This window comes from Cololabis saira, chromosome 13 (genome assembly GCF_033807715.1).
Source record: "Cololabis saira isolate AMF1-May2022 chromosome 13, fColSai1.1, whole genome shotgun sequence".
Classification (NCBI taxonomy): domain Eukaryota; kingdom Metazoa; phylum Chordata; class Actinopteri; order Beloniformes; family Belonidae; genus Cololabis; species Cololabis saira.
Window position 1 is genome coordinate 33051302 of NC_084599.1, and position 13106 is coordinate 33064407.

The following is a 13106-nucleotide window of genomic DNA, read 5'->3' on the forward strand; positions in this document are numbered from 1 at the left end:
GCATGTAGTGCCAACTTGGACGCGATATTGGATTTTCTTTCCTTTATTTTTTAACAGTTTCTCAGTAACTGGGTCAGGGATTCTTCCTGGCTCCATTATTTCGCTGACCTTTATTTCACAGCTCAGCTAGTTCACTGCCTCGATAGAGTCACAACATTTGTAACGTTGTTATCCTTAATAGAGCCACTATATTTTCATATCTGCAGTTTGTGCAGGTGTGGCAAAAAGGAGCGGAGATAGAGAAACGTGAGGAAGGGATGATGATGATGTATGTGGGCCACCTTTCAAAAGGGTCTCACCGCGAGAGGGAACATGAGCGATGAGCGTGCACATCACGCTGCAGCCTGTGGACTTCCTAATGCAGTATAGATATATCTGCTGAGCCCCCACTTATTATGTGATAAAGTCAAATTTGCATCACTTCCCTTTTTCCCGCTGCTTTATTTCTGCGTGAGTCGCCGCAGCCTTAAAATGGTGTGTCTTGTTACCGTCGGATACCAACCTCCTGTTGTCTTAGAAACAGGGTTGGGAATAGAAGGATAATAAAAGACATGAGGTGTAATTGTTTGTCTCATATTAGAGTGTAATTGTTTAAAATGACTTACCGTATTTTCCGGACTATATCCGTTTTTTTCATTTCACATGTTATTTTCACACTAAACCGCAAGAGGGCGAACTGCAACTGACGATGAGTCTGACGTAAGAAGAGGAAGCGCCACATCTTCTATGAGTTAGTGCCGTTGTTTAAAAGTGACACCGAGGATGAAGATTTCATTGGATTTTAGTTATTTGGAGTGACACGGATGGTTTGGTAAACTTCTTAGCATGTTATTTATGCTATAGTTATCTGAATAACTCTTGATATGTTAACATACCAGGCAGGTTCTTAGTTGTGTCATGTAACGGAAGCATACCGTACAATTATTCAGCCTGTTGTTGCCTCTATTCTATTTTTATTTTAAATGGCCTTTCAAGATGACATGTCTGTTCTTGGTGTTGGATTTTATAAAATAGATTTCCCCCAAAAATGCTACTTATACTCTAGTGTGACTTAAAGCAGCACAATGTAACTTTCAGCTTTTGTTGAGTTTGACGGCTCCTTTGGACAAAAGCGGTAGTGCTTTACCAGTAGTGTGGAAGGGTTCCTACCATGCTCCTCGAAGTTACATAGTGCCAGTGAAGGCGATACAGACCCCTCAGACCATGACAGAGGTTCATTAAACCTGTTGTAAGTTGATGTACCATCACAATGACTCTGGAAATATTATATTAAGGTGGAAAAGTTACATTGTGCTGCTTTAAATATATTTTTTCCTTCTATATTATGCATTTTATGGTTGGTGCGACTTGTACTCTGGAGCGACTTATAGTCCGGAAAATACAGTATCTGAGTTAATTTATCTGAAGATGGGAAATGTGTTGAAACATTTCCATCATTGACTTTCATACGTTGTACTCAGTACTCGAGTTGAGGGGGGATGAGGGGGGATGGCACGGTCAAAATCATTCCCCCTGTAAAACTGCCATCCTCCCTTTCCATCCCTTATGTCATTTCATCAATCAATGTGGTTTTACTGCTATTTCAACATTTAGAGTCATCACCAGAAAAATAACTTATTTGACCATTTTTACCTGTTTCAAGTACATTTTCACTTTAAATAAGTAGGAAAATCTGCCAGTGGGACAAGATTTATCTTCTTATTACAAGCAAAAAAAAACTTGTTCCACTGGTAGATTTTTCTACTTATTTCAAGTGAAAATCTACTAGAAACAGGTGAAAATTGTTGTTTTTTCAAATGATGATTCTTGTTTTAAGTGTAATGAGATTTGTTTTTTTTACTAAAATGAGACATTTTAACTAGAAATAAGACAAATATTCTTGTTAAGATTTTGAGTTTTTGCAGTGATCCATTTTACTTATCCTGTGAAGGACAGAGTCATATTGATAAGTTCAGAAAACTGTTTGTTATTGTTGTGTTTTGATGTATTAGATGTAAGCCCAGTGGATATTTAAAGCTTACAGAAGGCTGCATTTAACTGCTGCTATGTCATTCCTGCAGTATTTCTGCAGGTGTTTTGGTCAGTGCTATTATTTGTAATATATTATATTATTTGTAATCAGCACAAATTATCTGTCCCCATATGATAAAATCCACCATGCCCCCTGATTTCTTTTTACAACTCGAGTACTGGTTGTACTAAGTTTAAGATTTGTTGATATGTTTGAGTTGCACCACATGCTCTGTGATCAACTTGGGGGTTTAAAGTATTAAATTGATTGTTTTCTTTTCTTTTTTCTTGACCAGTCCGACTTAGGACAACCACCACAGCGGCCCCCACCAGCACCAGCACCAGCACCACCGCTGCTACCACCAGCACCACCACTCCACCTCCCTCCACCACCCCAACCACCCCCCCCAGCACCACCACCACCACCAGCACCCGTCCCACCTCCACCTCTACCAGCACGACCACCCCAGCTGCGACTCCCCCCCCGACCACCAGGGGCTCCTCCACACCGCCGCCTCCTCAGACCTCCAGAAGCAGCAGAAGCACGGCGCGCCCTCGGACCCCCGCCGCCACCAGCACGGAGACGAGCAGCCCCAGCAGCACCAGCCAGAGGTCCACGTCCACACACACCCCCCTCCTGGAACCGGTGGCTCCCAACAGCATCCAGAGGGAGAGCAACGGCAACCTTTCACACAGAGGTATGAGCCGTTTCTGATCAGCGTCTACCGGTGTGTGTGTGTGGAGTGAATGTAAAGTGTGCGTTACCCCCCGCTGCTCTTACCACCTGCCGTAAAAGCAGCAGGGAGCTGAAAACCAATACTTGCATCAGCTCCGTTTCCTTCCTCTTCCCCTTCGTCTGTGATTCTCTCCTTCCGTCTATCTACTGTACCACCCGTTTCCTCTCACCGGGATCTCTCTCGCTCATTCATGAGCGAGTCTGTCAGTCTTCTCACTCTTGGTCCCTCTTGACCGGCGTCTAACAAAGGTGTCACGATGACAAACGACACTCTGCCTCATTCCCCCCATCCACTTCTCATCACTCACACTCACTTTCTGACACCCTCTCACTCTCTCTTCCGCTGCACCTCTGTCTGCCCCCCTCCCTACATCTTTCTCCATTTCTGTCTTTCACTTTCCAAAGCTGGCAGCGTTTTTCATTCTCACACCCATAAAGCTTCACCGAGCACAAGAAAACACCCATTTACAGCCGGGACAAACAATTACAGCACAGCATAATGGCCTCATCAACGGTATACAAAGCTTCACTAAGGCTCGAATTATGTTTGGAAGCAGATGAGAAACCTTGTCTGAACTGTTCAGAGGGGATTGTTACATGGAGACGTCAGCACAAGGTTGTGGTAGCTGTCAACCTGCTACGCCGCTGTCCGTCTTCTGTTCTTTGTAACAACAAATATTTGTTTCATAATTAAAAGACGGTGCTTTAAAATTAATCGTTCAAATGCCTGACGCCTTTTAATTCAGAACCAGTCCAACAAACAAAAGACAGAACAGTTATTGACATAGTCAACTTGACTTTGAAGTATTTGCATTGCATTCTGGGTTATTTGAAGTGCAGTGTAATATTCACCAGTATGGTTTGCATTTTATTGTGTAGTATTTTCTTGATCTGTGTAGGGCGTCCAGTATTTTTGAAGGGCGAAGACAGGGACGATATACAGTTGGTTGCAGTCTGCTACGGTGCAGCTAGATGGCACTAAGGCCCAATCCCAATACATCCCCTACTTTTCTCTACTCGCCCTTCTTTTCTTCACTACCCCTAAAAAAGAAGGGACAGATTTTAGGGCACTTGAAATCTTCCCAGGGACCTGTCCCAATACTTGATCTGATGTTTTCGGCGATGATGAGACCGGGGCGCAGCAGCAGCTCACGTACAGGATTGATCGCCAGGTCAACCTGCGCCGTCTTCCCGGGGAGAAACCTCCAGCTCTGTGGAGAATTACCGCTGGCTGAAATAAATAATTTAGGAAGATAAATGTTGGTTTAATAGATGAAATCTAACAGTTGTAGCTACGCCTGTTAAGAAATTTGCTCAGAAGATTTCGGGATTTCTGCCTGCCGGCTTCGGGAGCTGATTTATGGTTCCGCGTTAAATCGACGCAGAGCCTACGGCGTAGGGTACGGCGTAGGGTACGGCGTACGGCGCGCGTCGCCGCGTAACCTACGGCGTAGGTCTGCGTTGGTGTAACGCGGAACCATAAATCAGCCTTTATTCTAGCGAGGTTGCAAAAAACGGGCAATAAAAGGGATTATGTACATTCATTGAGTGAATATTATGAAAGTAAAATATATATTTCTTGCTAGAAATGTAATCAAAACTCATTTTTATGCAGAAACTAACTCAAAATATTGATTTTATTCACTAAAAAATATCAAATGTCCGACATGTTTTTTTTTTTTTGATTCAGTCCGCAAATGACGACGAAAAGAATTCTGGGAAATTTTTTGGTCCCTAGATCAGCGAGTGAGGATTGCAAAACCCTCGCTCCGTAGGGACAATTCATAGCCACTACCCCTCGTTTTCTCCACTCCCCCTAGGTGAAAAGAGGAATCGGGACACCACTACCCTCACGGGAATGCGCAAAATTTAGGGGTAGGGGGAGTATTGGGACAGGGCCTAAATCCTACACGCTACAACCTTGAGCTTCAAGATTAACAGCGACAAGAATCATTTTGTGGAATTTACTGGTTTTCTGCATAAATTTGCATTAAGTTGCAAAACAATTAAGGTTTGTTATTGAGAATTATCGCATCTGTATGTTTGTTATTAAACTTCCAGTCGTTTGAGAGGGCGGCAGCCTAAGAGGAGAGGCTCACACTCCCGTCTCCACGGGGGTTTGAGCTTAGCTCGTCCAGGAGGACAGTGAGGCGTTACAAAGCCTACTGGGAGGTAGATCCTCTCCAGCATGTCCTGGATTTTCCTCGGGTGGCCTTCTCCCAAGGATATACCTGAACTACCTCAAATGGGTCGGGGGACGACCAAACTTTCACTCCATTGATAAAGGGCTCCAGCCACCCCTACCCAGGAAACCCATTGCAGCCCCCTGGATTCTCACTCCTCTCCTTTCGTTCATTTTCCACAACTGATGAGCCTCGGTGAGGGTACGACTGGGAAGAGATACACGGTTATCTCCAAGGGTTTAGTCATCCACCAGGTCACGGTTCTGTGGCTACTTTTCCCAGAAGTAGGGGCCAATCCAAGAGGATGAATGTGGCTGAGCAGGAGCAGGTCCGTAAAGACGATTGGTCAAAATTTCTTCTGAGCGGTGTGCGGTTTGACCCAGAGCTTTCATAAAACCATAGCTGCAAGAAAGGTTCAAACAGCAATTAACCCCAAAGGTTCCCTTTTCTCTACCTCCATCTTCCTGAATGTTTCATGGAGGTGTTAATTTAGACACAAGAATTTATAATAGTTTGTGTGTTATCAGCTTAAGCATATAATGTTTTTCTATTTTTGTGACTTAGATTAAGTGTGAATCACATTTAATGGCCAATAAATGCAGAAAACCAGTGATACAGTGAACTGTATTTCAATGATGTCGCTTACCCAGAACCCCTCAGTCTTTAACTACTTTTTTTTCTTTATGCTATCTTCCTTCTCTTCAATTTTTTTTCATGTTTGGATTTAACTTTGCGCATGATGCTATGATGCATTAACGTAACAGACATAAAAAAAACACTGCTTTCCCAGGGCCTAATCTGCCTGTCACACCCAGTCGAGCTGAAAATCTTCCAGTTCTGGTCACCAGGCAGGCAATCTCTGCATCCCCGCAACACATTTTCAGGTACATGAACATCTGCGGAAAGTCAAAAAGCACATCCTCCCGACGACGGCGTTTACATCGGCTGGAACCCGACAGATTTTTCTGCATTCACAAGGTATAACACTGCCGTCAGGATCGGTTTCACAGATTTTCCACAGCAGCTGATGTGGCGTTTGACACCGCCGGCTCTCGTTGCCTGCCAACCTGCAGCAACACTCAGACTTTTAGGCAAAAAGGTTTTAAACCACCACCAAGCTCATCAATGCCACATCTCTGCCACTGATTCAAATATAATAAAAACAGGGTTGTTATGAATAGACATGCGACCTGTCCAGGGTGTCTCCCTGCCTCTCGCCTGTAATGAGCTGGGATAGGCTCCAGCAGAACCCGCGACCCTGCAAAAGATCAAACGGATATAAAAAAAAATGATGAATGGGTTCTTATGAACACCATCAACAATGAGAAAGATGAGACTGATCTGCCGTTGCTGAAGACGAGTCCTGTCGCCCAACAACAAGTAATTGAAGCAAGAGCTCTGAAAATAAGGTCATGGGCTCTAAGAGTACAAAAACAGCTGCCTGGTAACACACGCCAGTGCAAATAAAGAGGAAAAAGATGTCATAGAACAACTTAGAGGACGTAAACAACATTCTCTAAAGATGATCCGCTGCATTGTGTTTGAGTTCTTGATTAGTTGATTTCAGAGCAATTGCTTTTCACGAGTGGCTTTCCACGTTGCGACGAGTCCGGGAGACCGATGAAGTTCAGAAAGAGTGGAGTGATGTGGAAAGATGATGAGAGATTTCCGAGGGTCTGAGATCGGTCATGGAGAAGGAAGCGTTGGGGGGCATGAATATGAATGAGGGAGCATTCGGAGTGAACTAAACGAGGTAACATGAAAAGCAACTTTACAGGAAATGAGGATGAAGAGGCAAAAAGGGGAGTGAAGTTACCGGAGTACGAGACAGATTAAGATTCCAACGGAAATCATGGGAAACAGGTTGGATGTGAGGAAAAGAAGAACGTATGCGAGTTAAAAGTCATCACTTTTGGAGCTGAACTGGATGCTTCCTGTGGTTTCCCCACCCTCACAAACGCTCCAGATGAGAGGTGGAGCAGACACGCGTGAGAAAATGGGGCATGAACAAAGATGCGCTTCCAAACCCACGGGCAGTGGGTTTTTAATTTTCACTCGGCTGCGTTCTGTCGAGCTTGCCAACATCAGCTGTTGTGCGTGTGCAGCACTGGGCCCCGGCCCGGTGGGCTGAGGAGGACCAGCATCTGCAGAGAAGACAGGGGAAAGATAAACAACAGCTGGCACGCAAAGCTGAGACGCATTTATGCTCCTGTGATGTTTGTTCCCTTTTCTGTAGATGGGAGTACTTAAACAGCAGGCGTCAGGTTCCAGGTTTCGCCCGTATCCACTTCTGCTCCACAGACGGTCGCACTCCAAAACAATCAGGGGCAATTTTAGTCCCAGTTCTCTCCTGACGGTTCTAGGTAAAGGCCCAGTCACTCTGATTGCACCATAGATTTGCTGTGATGGAGTCTGTCTGGAACAATTTTGAGCCATGTGAAACTCACACTATAAAGGTCCTGGTCTGTGCCGTCAACACCGACCAGTGTCCAGGAATCAGAAAACCAGCTGATGGAAGTCGGACCTCGTCAGTCTCAGCACTGATGCTGCACAAGTGGAGTCTCTCGACGCAGGAGACAAATTATGAAGCACCAGATAATTGGACAATCCATTGGTATGCCAAAAAAAATAAAAATAAAAGTACCCTGATGGTTTACTACCCCCAGAAAATTGGCACAATATAAAGTGCATTGCTTTGATTAAATGGTCTACTTTAACTTTACACTTTATATTATCTCTAAAAGACGTATATAAAAAATGAAGACTAAATCCCTCTACCTTTTAATTAGGACCTTTGTCTTTATTTTTCTTCTCTAAAATATATAAGGAGTTATGGGACTAATTTAAGCCTCACATAAAAACCCAGATTGAGGATAGATTGATGACGTTTCTTGCTTTTTTAACAGTGAACAAGATTGCTGGCTGCAACAAATTATTCATCTTTTATTGACTATAAAACCCATAATATGGAGTTCATGATTTGTTCGTTATATTCAAAGACAAGTATGGACATACAGCTGTGCAAAGCCCATACGGATACTAAAAAAAAGCTGTCTTTTTTATAATTTATTTAAAACCCATCTTCTAGTAATAGACTTAATGAAATTAAACTCTTTCCCCCGTCTCTCTCAGCTTTTTTTTCCAAGACCGCGTCTTTCATAACAGCTTTTTAAATAAGATTTTATTAATCCGCCTTTTAGGACCCATTGGATGTCACTCATTCTTTAAGAAAACGCCAAAATTCAGTTCTGCTGACTCAGGACTCGCCTACTTTGCTCTTCAGGCTGAGGTCGCCGCGCCTCCCGCGCCGCTCTCTCCATTGCATTGTCTGTGTTTGTGTGTGTGAGTAAGTGTGTGTGAGAGCTTAACCTCTGCATGATTGTGTTTATGAGAAATAACGTGCGTCTCATCCATCACATGCCGTCTGTGCCTCCCTTGCTATGCATAGAAACCTCACAGTCTCTTTCGGGAATAAACCAATCGGTATGCAGCACCAGCACATGGATATCTTCGGTTAGTCTTCCATTATTAGACTTCATTCCTGCCATCTGATCGCTCTTTGTGTAACGGCTAGCCTGCTGCTAATAAGAGCGCTGGGTGGGGGGTCAATGTCGAACCTGTTGTGCTGTGTTGCATCATGAAACCATATGAAGACTTAAAGCAGAACAAGATTGTAAGAAAGGGTGGATATATACACGCTCAAGGTTACCTGGAGTCGCTCGGCAGGGGTAAAACCCAACACGAGCCGCTCGCTAAACCCAAATTTGTTTTGAAATTCTATCTGAATTCTCATGCATCGCGTTCCTCGTATTGCATATGTCTCCTCTTGTATTACAATTCATCTCATTGTATATTCTCGGCATCCTGGTACGATTCATCCGCATTTCATTTACACATGCCGTACAAAAAAACAAAACAAAGTCTGCAGATGGATTCTCTATCTTTATATTATGCAAATATGCTTTTCCGGAGCAATGCCCTTCTGTTCCAGCAAACCTCCCAAGGCTTTTGCTTTTGCTGGTGTGGAACAAAACTTTTTGCTTAGTTTGATTGGTTTCTCTCTCTCTCTCTCTCTCTCCCCATCGGTTCATCTCAGCTGCGAGTGATCACTACCTCATAGGTAACAACATCACTGTAGCTGTTCTGGGGATAGTCATCCCCATCGGTGAGTACTCTTAACCCCCTTTGCTGTCTGCCTGCTCGCTTCTCCCTCCTTGCTCCTTCAACTCTGCTTTTTCTTGAACGCCCTGCATGTTGTGCACGCATCTGTTTTTGTTTTCCTTTTTCTGTATCTGGCTGTATGTGTGCATTTATGTATTTGCACGTGTGTGTGTGTGTGTGTGTGTGTGTTTGTTGGGTTTCAAACAACTGTTATTATCATTCTCCCAGCGGGTGTGTGAAATGTAAAATGTTCTCACTTAAATAATAAACATGTGCTACATCTTTGTGAGCCCCATATCGCTCCAGTTGTAAGTCTCAGAACAAAGTAACATATAAGCAATTAAGAAAACGCACCTAGCTGCGATGTTGCAGTACGATAGCTTCACAGCTGGGAAAAAAAAAAGAAATAGCCATCTTAAAGGGGGTCTCTCTAATGTTATTATTAATGAGCTCTGAGGAAATGGGGAATTCATGTTTTCTCGTCCTACTTGAGCAGCTGTTAGAGCATTAAGTTCACGTCACGTAGCACGCTGGAGTAAATCCACCACTGTGACCTATTTCTCTGACCGAGTGAACAGATATGTCGCTGCTCGATTCTACTTTTCGGCGAGAGAAATCCACTGAAACGAAGATCAGTGATGTCAGATTGTCTTGCATCAAGCCAGACGTATGTTGTCTAATTAGGAACAAACACACAAAGTACAGAATGACGCCTCAGTTTGACTACAGACTAGGGATGGGTGATATTTTACCGTTCACGATAAACCGTCAATAAAATTCCCCACGGTAAGAATTTGCCATCTCACTGTAAAAACGATAAATTGAGGAAATGAGAAAGAAAGAAAGAAAGAAAGAAAGAAACGACTATCGTTATTGGGATAAATGCCAGAAAGAAAGAAAGAAAGAAAGAAGGAAAGAAAGAAAGATTCCCATTGATGACACTTTTTGTATTGGTATTTTTTTTATCGTTATTGGGATAAATGCCAGAAATTATCGTGATACATTTTTTTTGTCCATACCGCCCATCCCTACTACAGACACGGTAAACTGCAATATGTGCAGGTATATCTATTCTGTTAGCTCAGATTAAACTGAAAATCATATTTTAATACTGTCATGCTCAGCGTAAGTGAGAAATCAGCTGACTGTGCAGATGACCTTTCGGTGTAAGCGTATGCGGCTAATTGAGATCTCTTTCATCCCCGATATTCAATAGTTTCATAAGTCAATGGAGGTCTAAAATATTGTAAAGCAATTTTTTTTTCCCCGCTTTCCATTTGCTACAGTTGAGATATTAGCTCATTAAAACAACTCCTGAGACTGTTAACCCTTTACAACCTCATCCCTCATTCTGTCCTGCTGCCATTCACTGCTGCCACAAATCCCCACCATTCTGCGTTCTTGGCAGCTCTGAGACATTAATTATTGTTGGAGGTCCGCAAGGGCTGGATTGCTGCACTTCAGTTTTCCGCTCGCATCCAGAAATCCACCACCCACAGCTCCACCCGGAGACGCGGCTCAGCAATGATTATCAGCATTTAGTGGAAGTCAGGCTGTTATGCTGCTCTAATGGGAGGGAAATATTCCGAATGAGACAGACGCTGATGCATTTTTTTTTTTTTTTCTTAAAACAGCGAGCATTTAGAGAAGAACAAAGAGGAATGAGGGGTTTCCAGCTCAGCTACGCATGGATCCCAAGGGCTTTTCTAACAAAATTGTAATTAAATGGGGCATCTATGGGGAGTGAAAACACATCTGTGGATGCAAGCAGCGGCGAGTAACCTAATCAAGACTTGTTTTTTTCTGTCCTAACCTATGGATGGGCTGTTGGCCTCTGAACATGCATAGACCACATACGGCCCCATGCATGCGCTGAATGCACATGCTGTCTCTGCAGGGCATTTAGGCAGTAACGCTGATATGGTAATGAGAGGAGAGAGACGTTTATCTCAAATCCTCCAAACCCCCGTCTCCCTATCCTGTCTCCCCCTCCTCTATTCTTCCCTCATAACCCCGTCCAAGACCGCCACAGCCAGGCTCTCTGCAGATGGCATTGTCTTTTTGAGCCAATGCAAGTGCAAATTTTTCAACTGTAGCGCAGATGGAGTGGGCTGAATAATTGGCTGATGACGATTCAGACACTTTGCTGGGGTTTTATTTAACAGAGAACCAAATCACTTCCTGTGAGGCCTAAAAATGAGCAGGTTTAATATTTAGTTTAGTCTGCATGTTGGCATGCTCAGTGCTTGTGTTGATCTGATGCTGAATGCAGGCTGCCATTGATGAAATGTGCATTTGTGTTGTAAATGTAAATGTGTGTTTTTGATCATTTTGTGAGTCTGAGAAGGAATGTGGTGGAATGAGGGATTATTCAACCCCTGGAAAGAAATTGGAAATCTTTTTTGAAGGTTGTTTATTCAATATGTATCAATTAATGGATTAATTTGACTTTATAAGACAAGAGAATAATTTACAAAATAAGAGTTGAATGTTCTGAATTAGTAAAAAGATACAAAAAAATGTTTTCATTAGTGACTTATTTCAGATCAAGTAAAACAAAAGTATGAAACCATGGACAGAAAATAATCACGGTTAGAAGTTTCTTGAACATTTTCAGGTTATATGACGAATTCAATTCTTTCATACATGAACCTCAGTGATAAAAATTGTCTTTTTAACTTAGATTCATACTGTCTTGCAGTCAGCTGATCATTTTTGCAGGATGGATCTTGGCTGTGGAGATTTTTTTTTTTTTTCCCAAATTCTACTAAGGCTTTACGATTTATTGCATTTGCGATATTATTGCGATATCGTTACACGTGATTTTGTCATCACAGATTACAAGTTTGTCACAGGATGCGAGCGTGAGCTGGACTGCATCAACTTTTCCATGCTGTGATTTAATCTGTTGGGCAATGGCCTCGGGCCCGACAACAGTCAGAAGCTAAATCAGCTGAAACTACAAACTTTCAGCAGCTAAATCAGAACTTTAGTTGAAACTATTAATATACTAGAGCACGATGCTGATTTTGAGTGAGTCAGATACGTCGTCACTCATCAGTCTCAGTTCACAGATCCATAGTAAGAGAGTGGTAATTTATGTGCCCTTGAAAAGAGGTGCAGATCTGTTTTAAATTTATTTGAATCTTTTGGTGAGTTTAACTGTCCCACTTTGAAATGGAGCAGGAGAGATCTCTGCTAACACTGAAGTTAGTTTCTGAATCACCACAAGACCAAAGAACCGTTACACCACTACAGCAACAAGGCCTTAGACTAGGTCCAGTTCAAAAACCACAAAACAGAAATACTCAAACTAAGATTAAAGTAAGTCTGGGACACATTCAGTTTCTTTTATTATTTGATTTACGGAAATATTTTCGATTTCATTGCGGTTTCATTGGTCCCAATATTCAATATTTTCAAATGTATATAACCTTCATTTTTTTGTTGGTAATTTAGTATTTAAATGTTATGTCTTTGTGGTTATAGATCTGTTGGTTGGTGGTGTTCAAGCAATCTGGTTAAAACTTAACATTAAATAGTTATATTATTATTGGTCTGTATATTGTATTTATTGACTAAATTAGAATATGCCAGACTTGAACCAAAGTCTATGGAAAGATGATTTTACACTAAATGCATATAATATTGTGTTAGTGTTAGAATCATTCATTAGGTTTTATTGACAAAGATTTTTTTCAAAAACAGCAGATTTAATCGCAATAAGAATATTTTCCAAAACTTCCAAAAACTTCCATCCTTCCATCCGAATGTTTCCTTTCTACAATTTCCACCTTTTATGATTGAAACGTAATCATAAGATTTTAGACTGGGAACAACCAACGCTTTTTTTCTTTTTTTGTTTGTTTTGAATTTTCTTCAACACAATGATACGATTTAAACTCCTTTCCATTGTTTTAATTGACAGCGCTCTAGTTGGAGTCATGTTTCCTGTCAATCAGCTGCGTGCTACCTCATTTAAATCTGAAAGAACTCTATTTTAACAACAAACTCAT

General features: G+C 42.2%; 1 protein-coding gene across 1 annotated transcript in view; it reads left to right on the plus strand.

The window, feature by feature from the left end:
- The window catches only part of lrp8 (low density lipoprotein receptor-related protein 8, apolipoprotein e receptor), a 210945-nt gene that overhangs the window by 196809 nt on the left and 1030 nt on the right, over positions 1-13106 (plus strand). Inside the window, exons 16-17 of the mRNA XM_061738682.1 lie at positions 2307-2708; positions 9026-9094. Of these exons, the coding sequence (XP_061594666.1) occupies positions 2307-2708; positions 9026-9094 (471 nt within the window). The remainder of the gene's footprint in view (positions 1-2306; positions 2709-9025; positions 9095-13106) is intronic.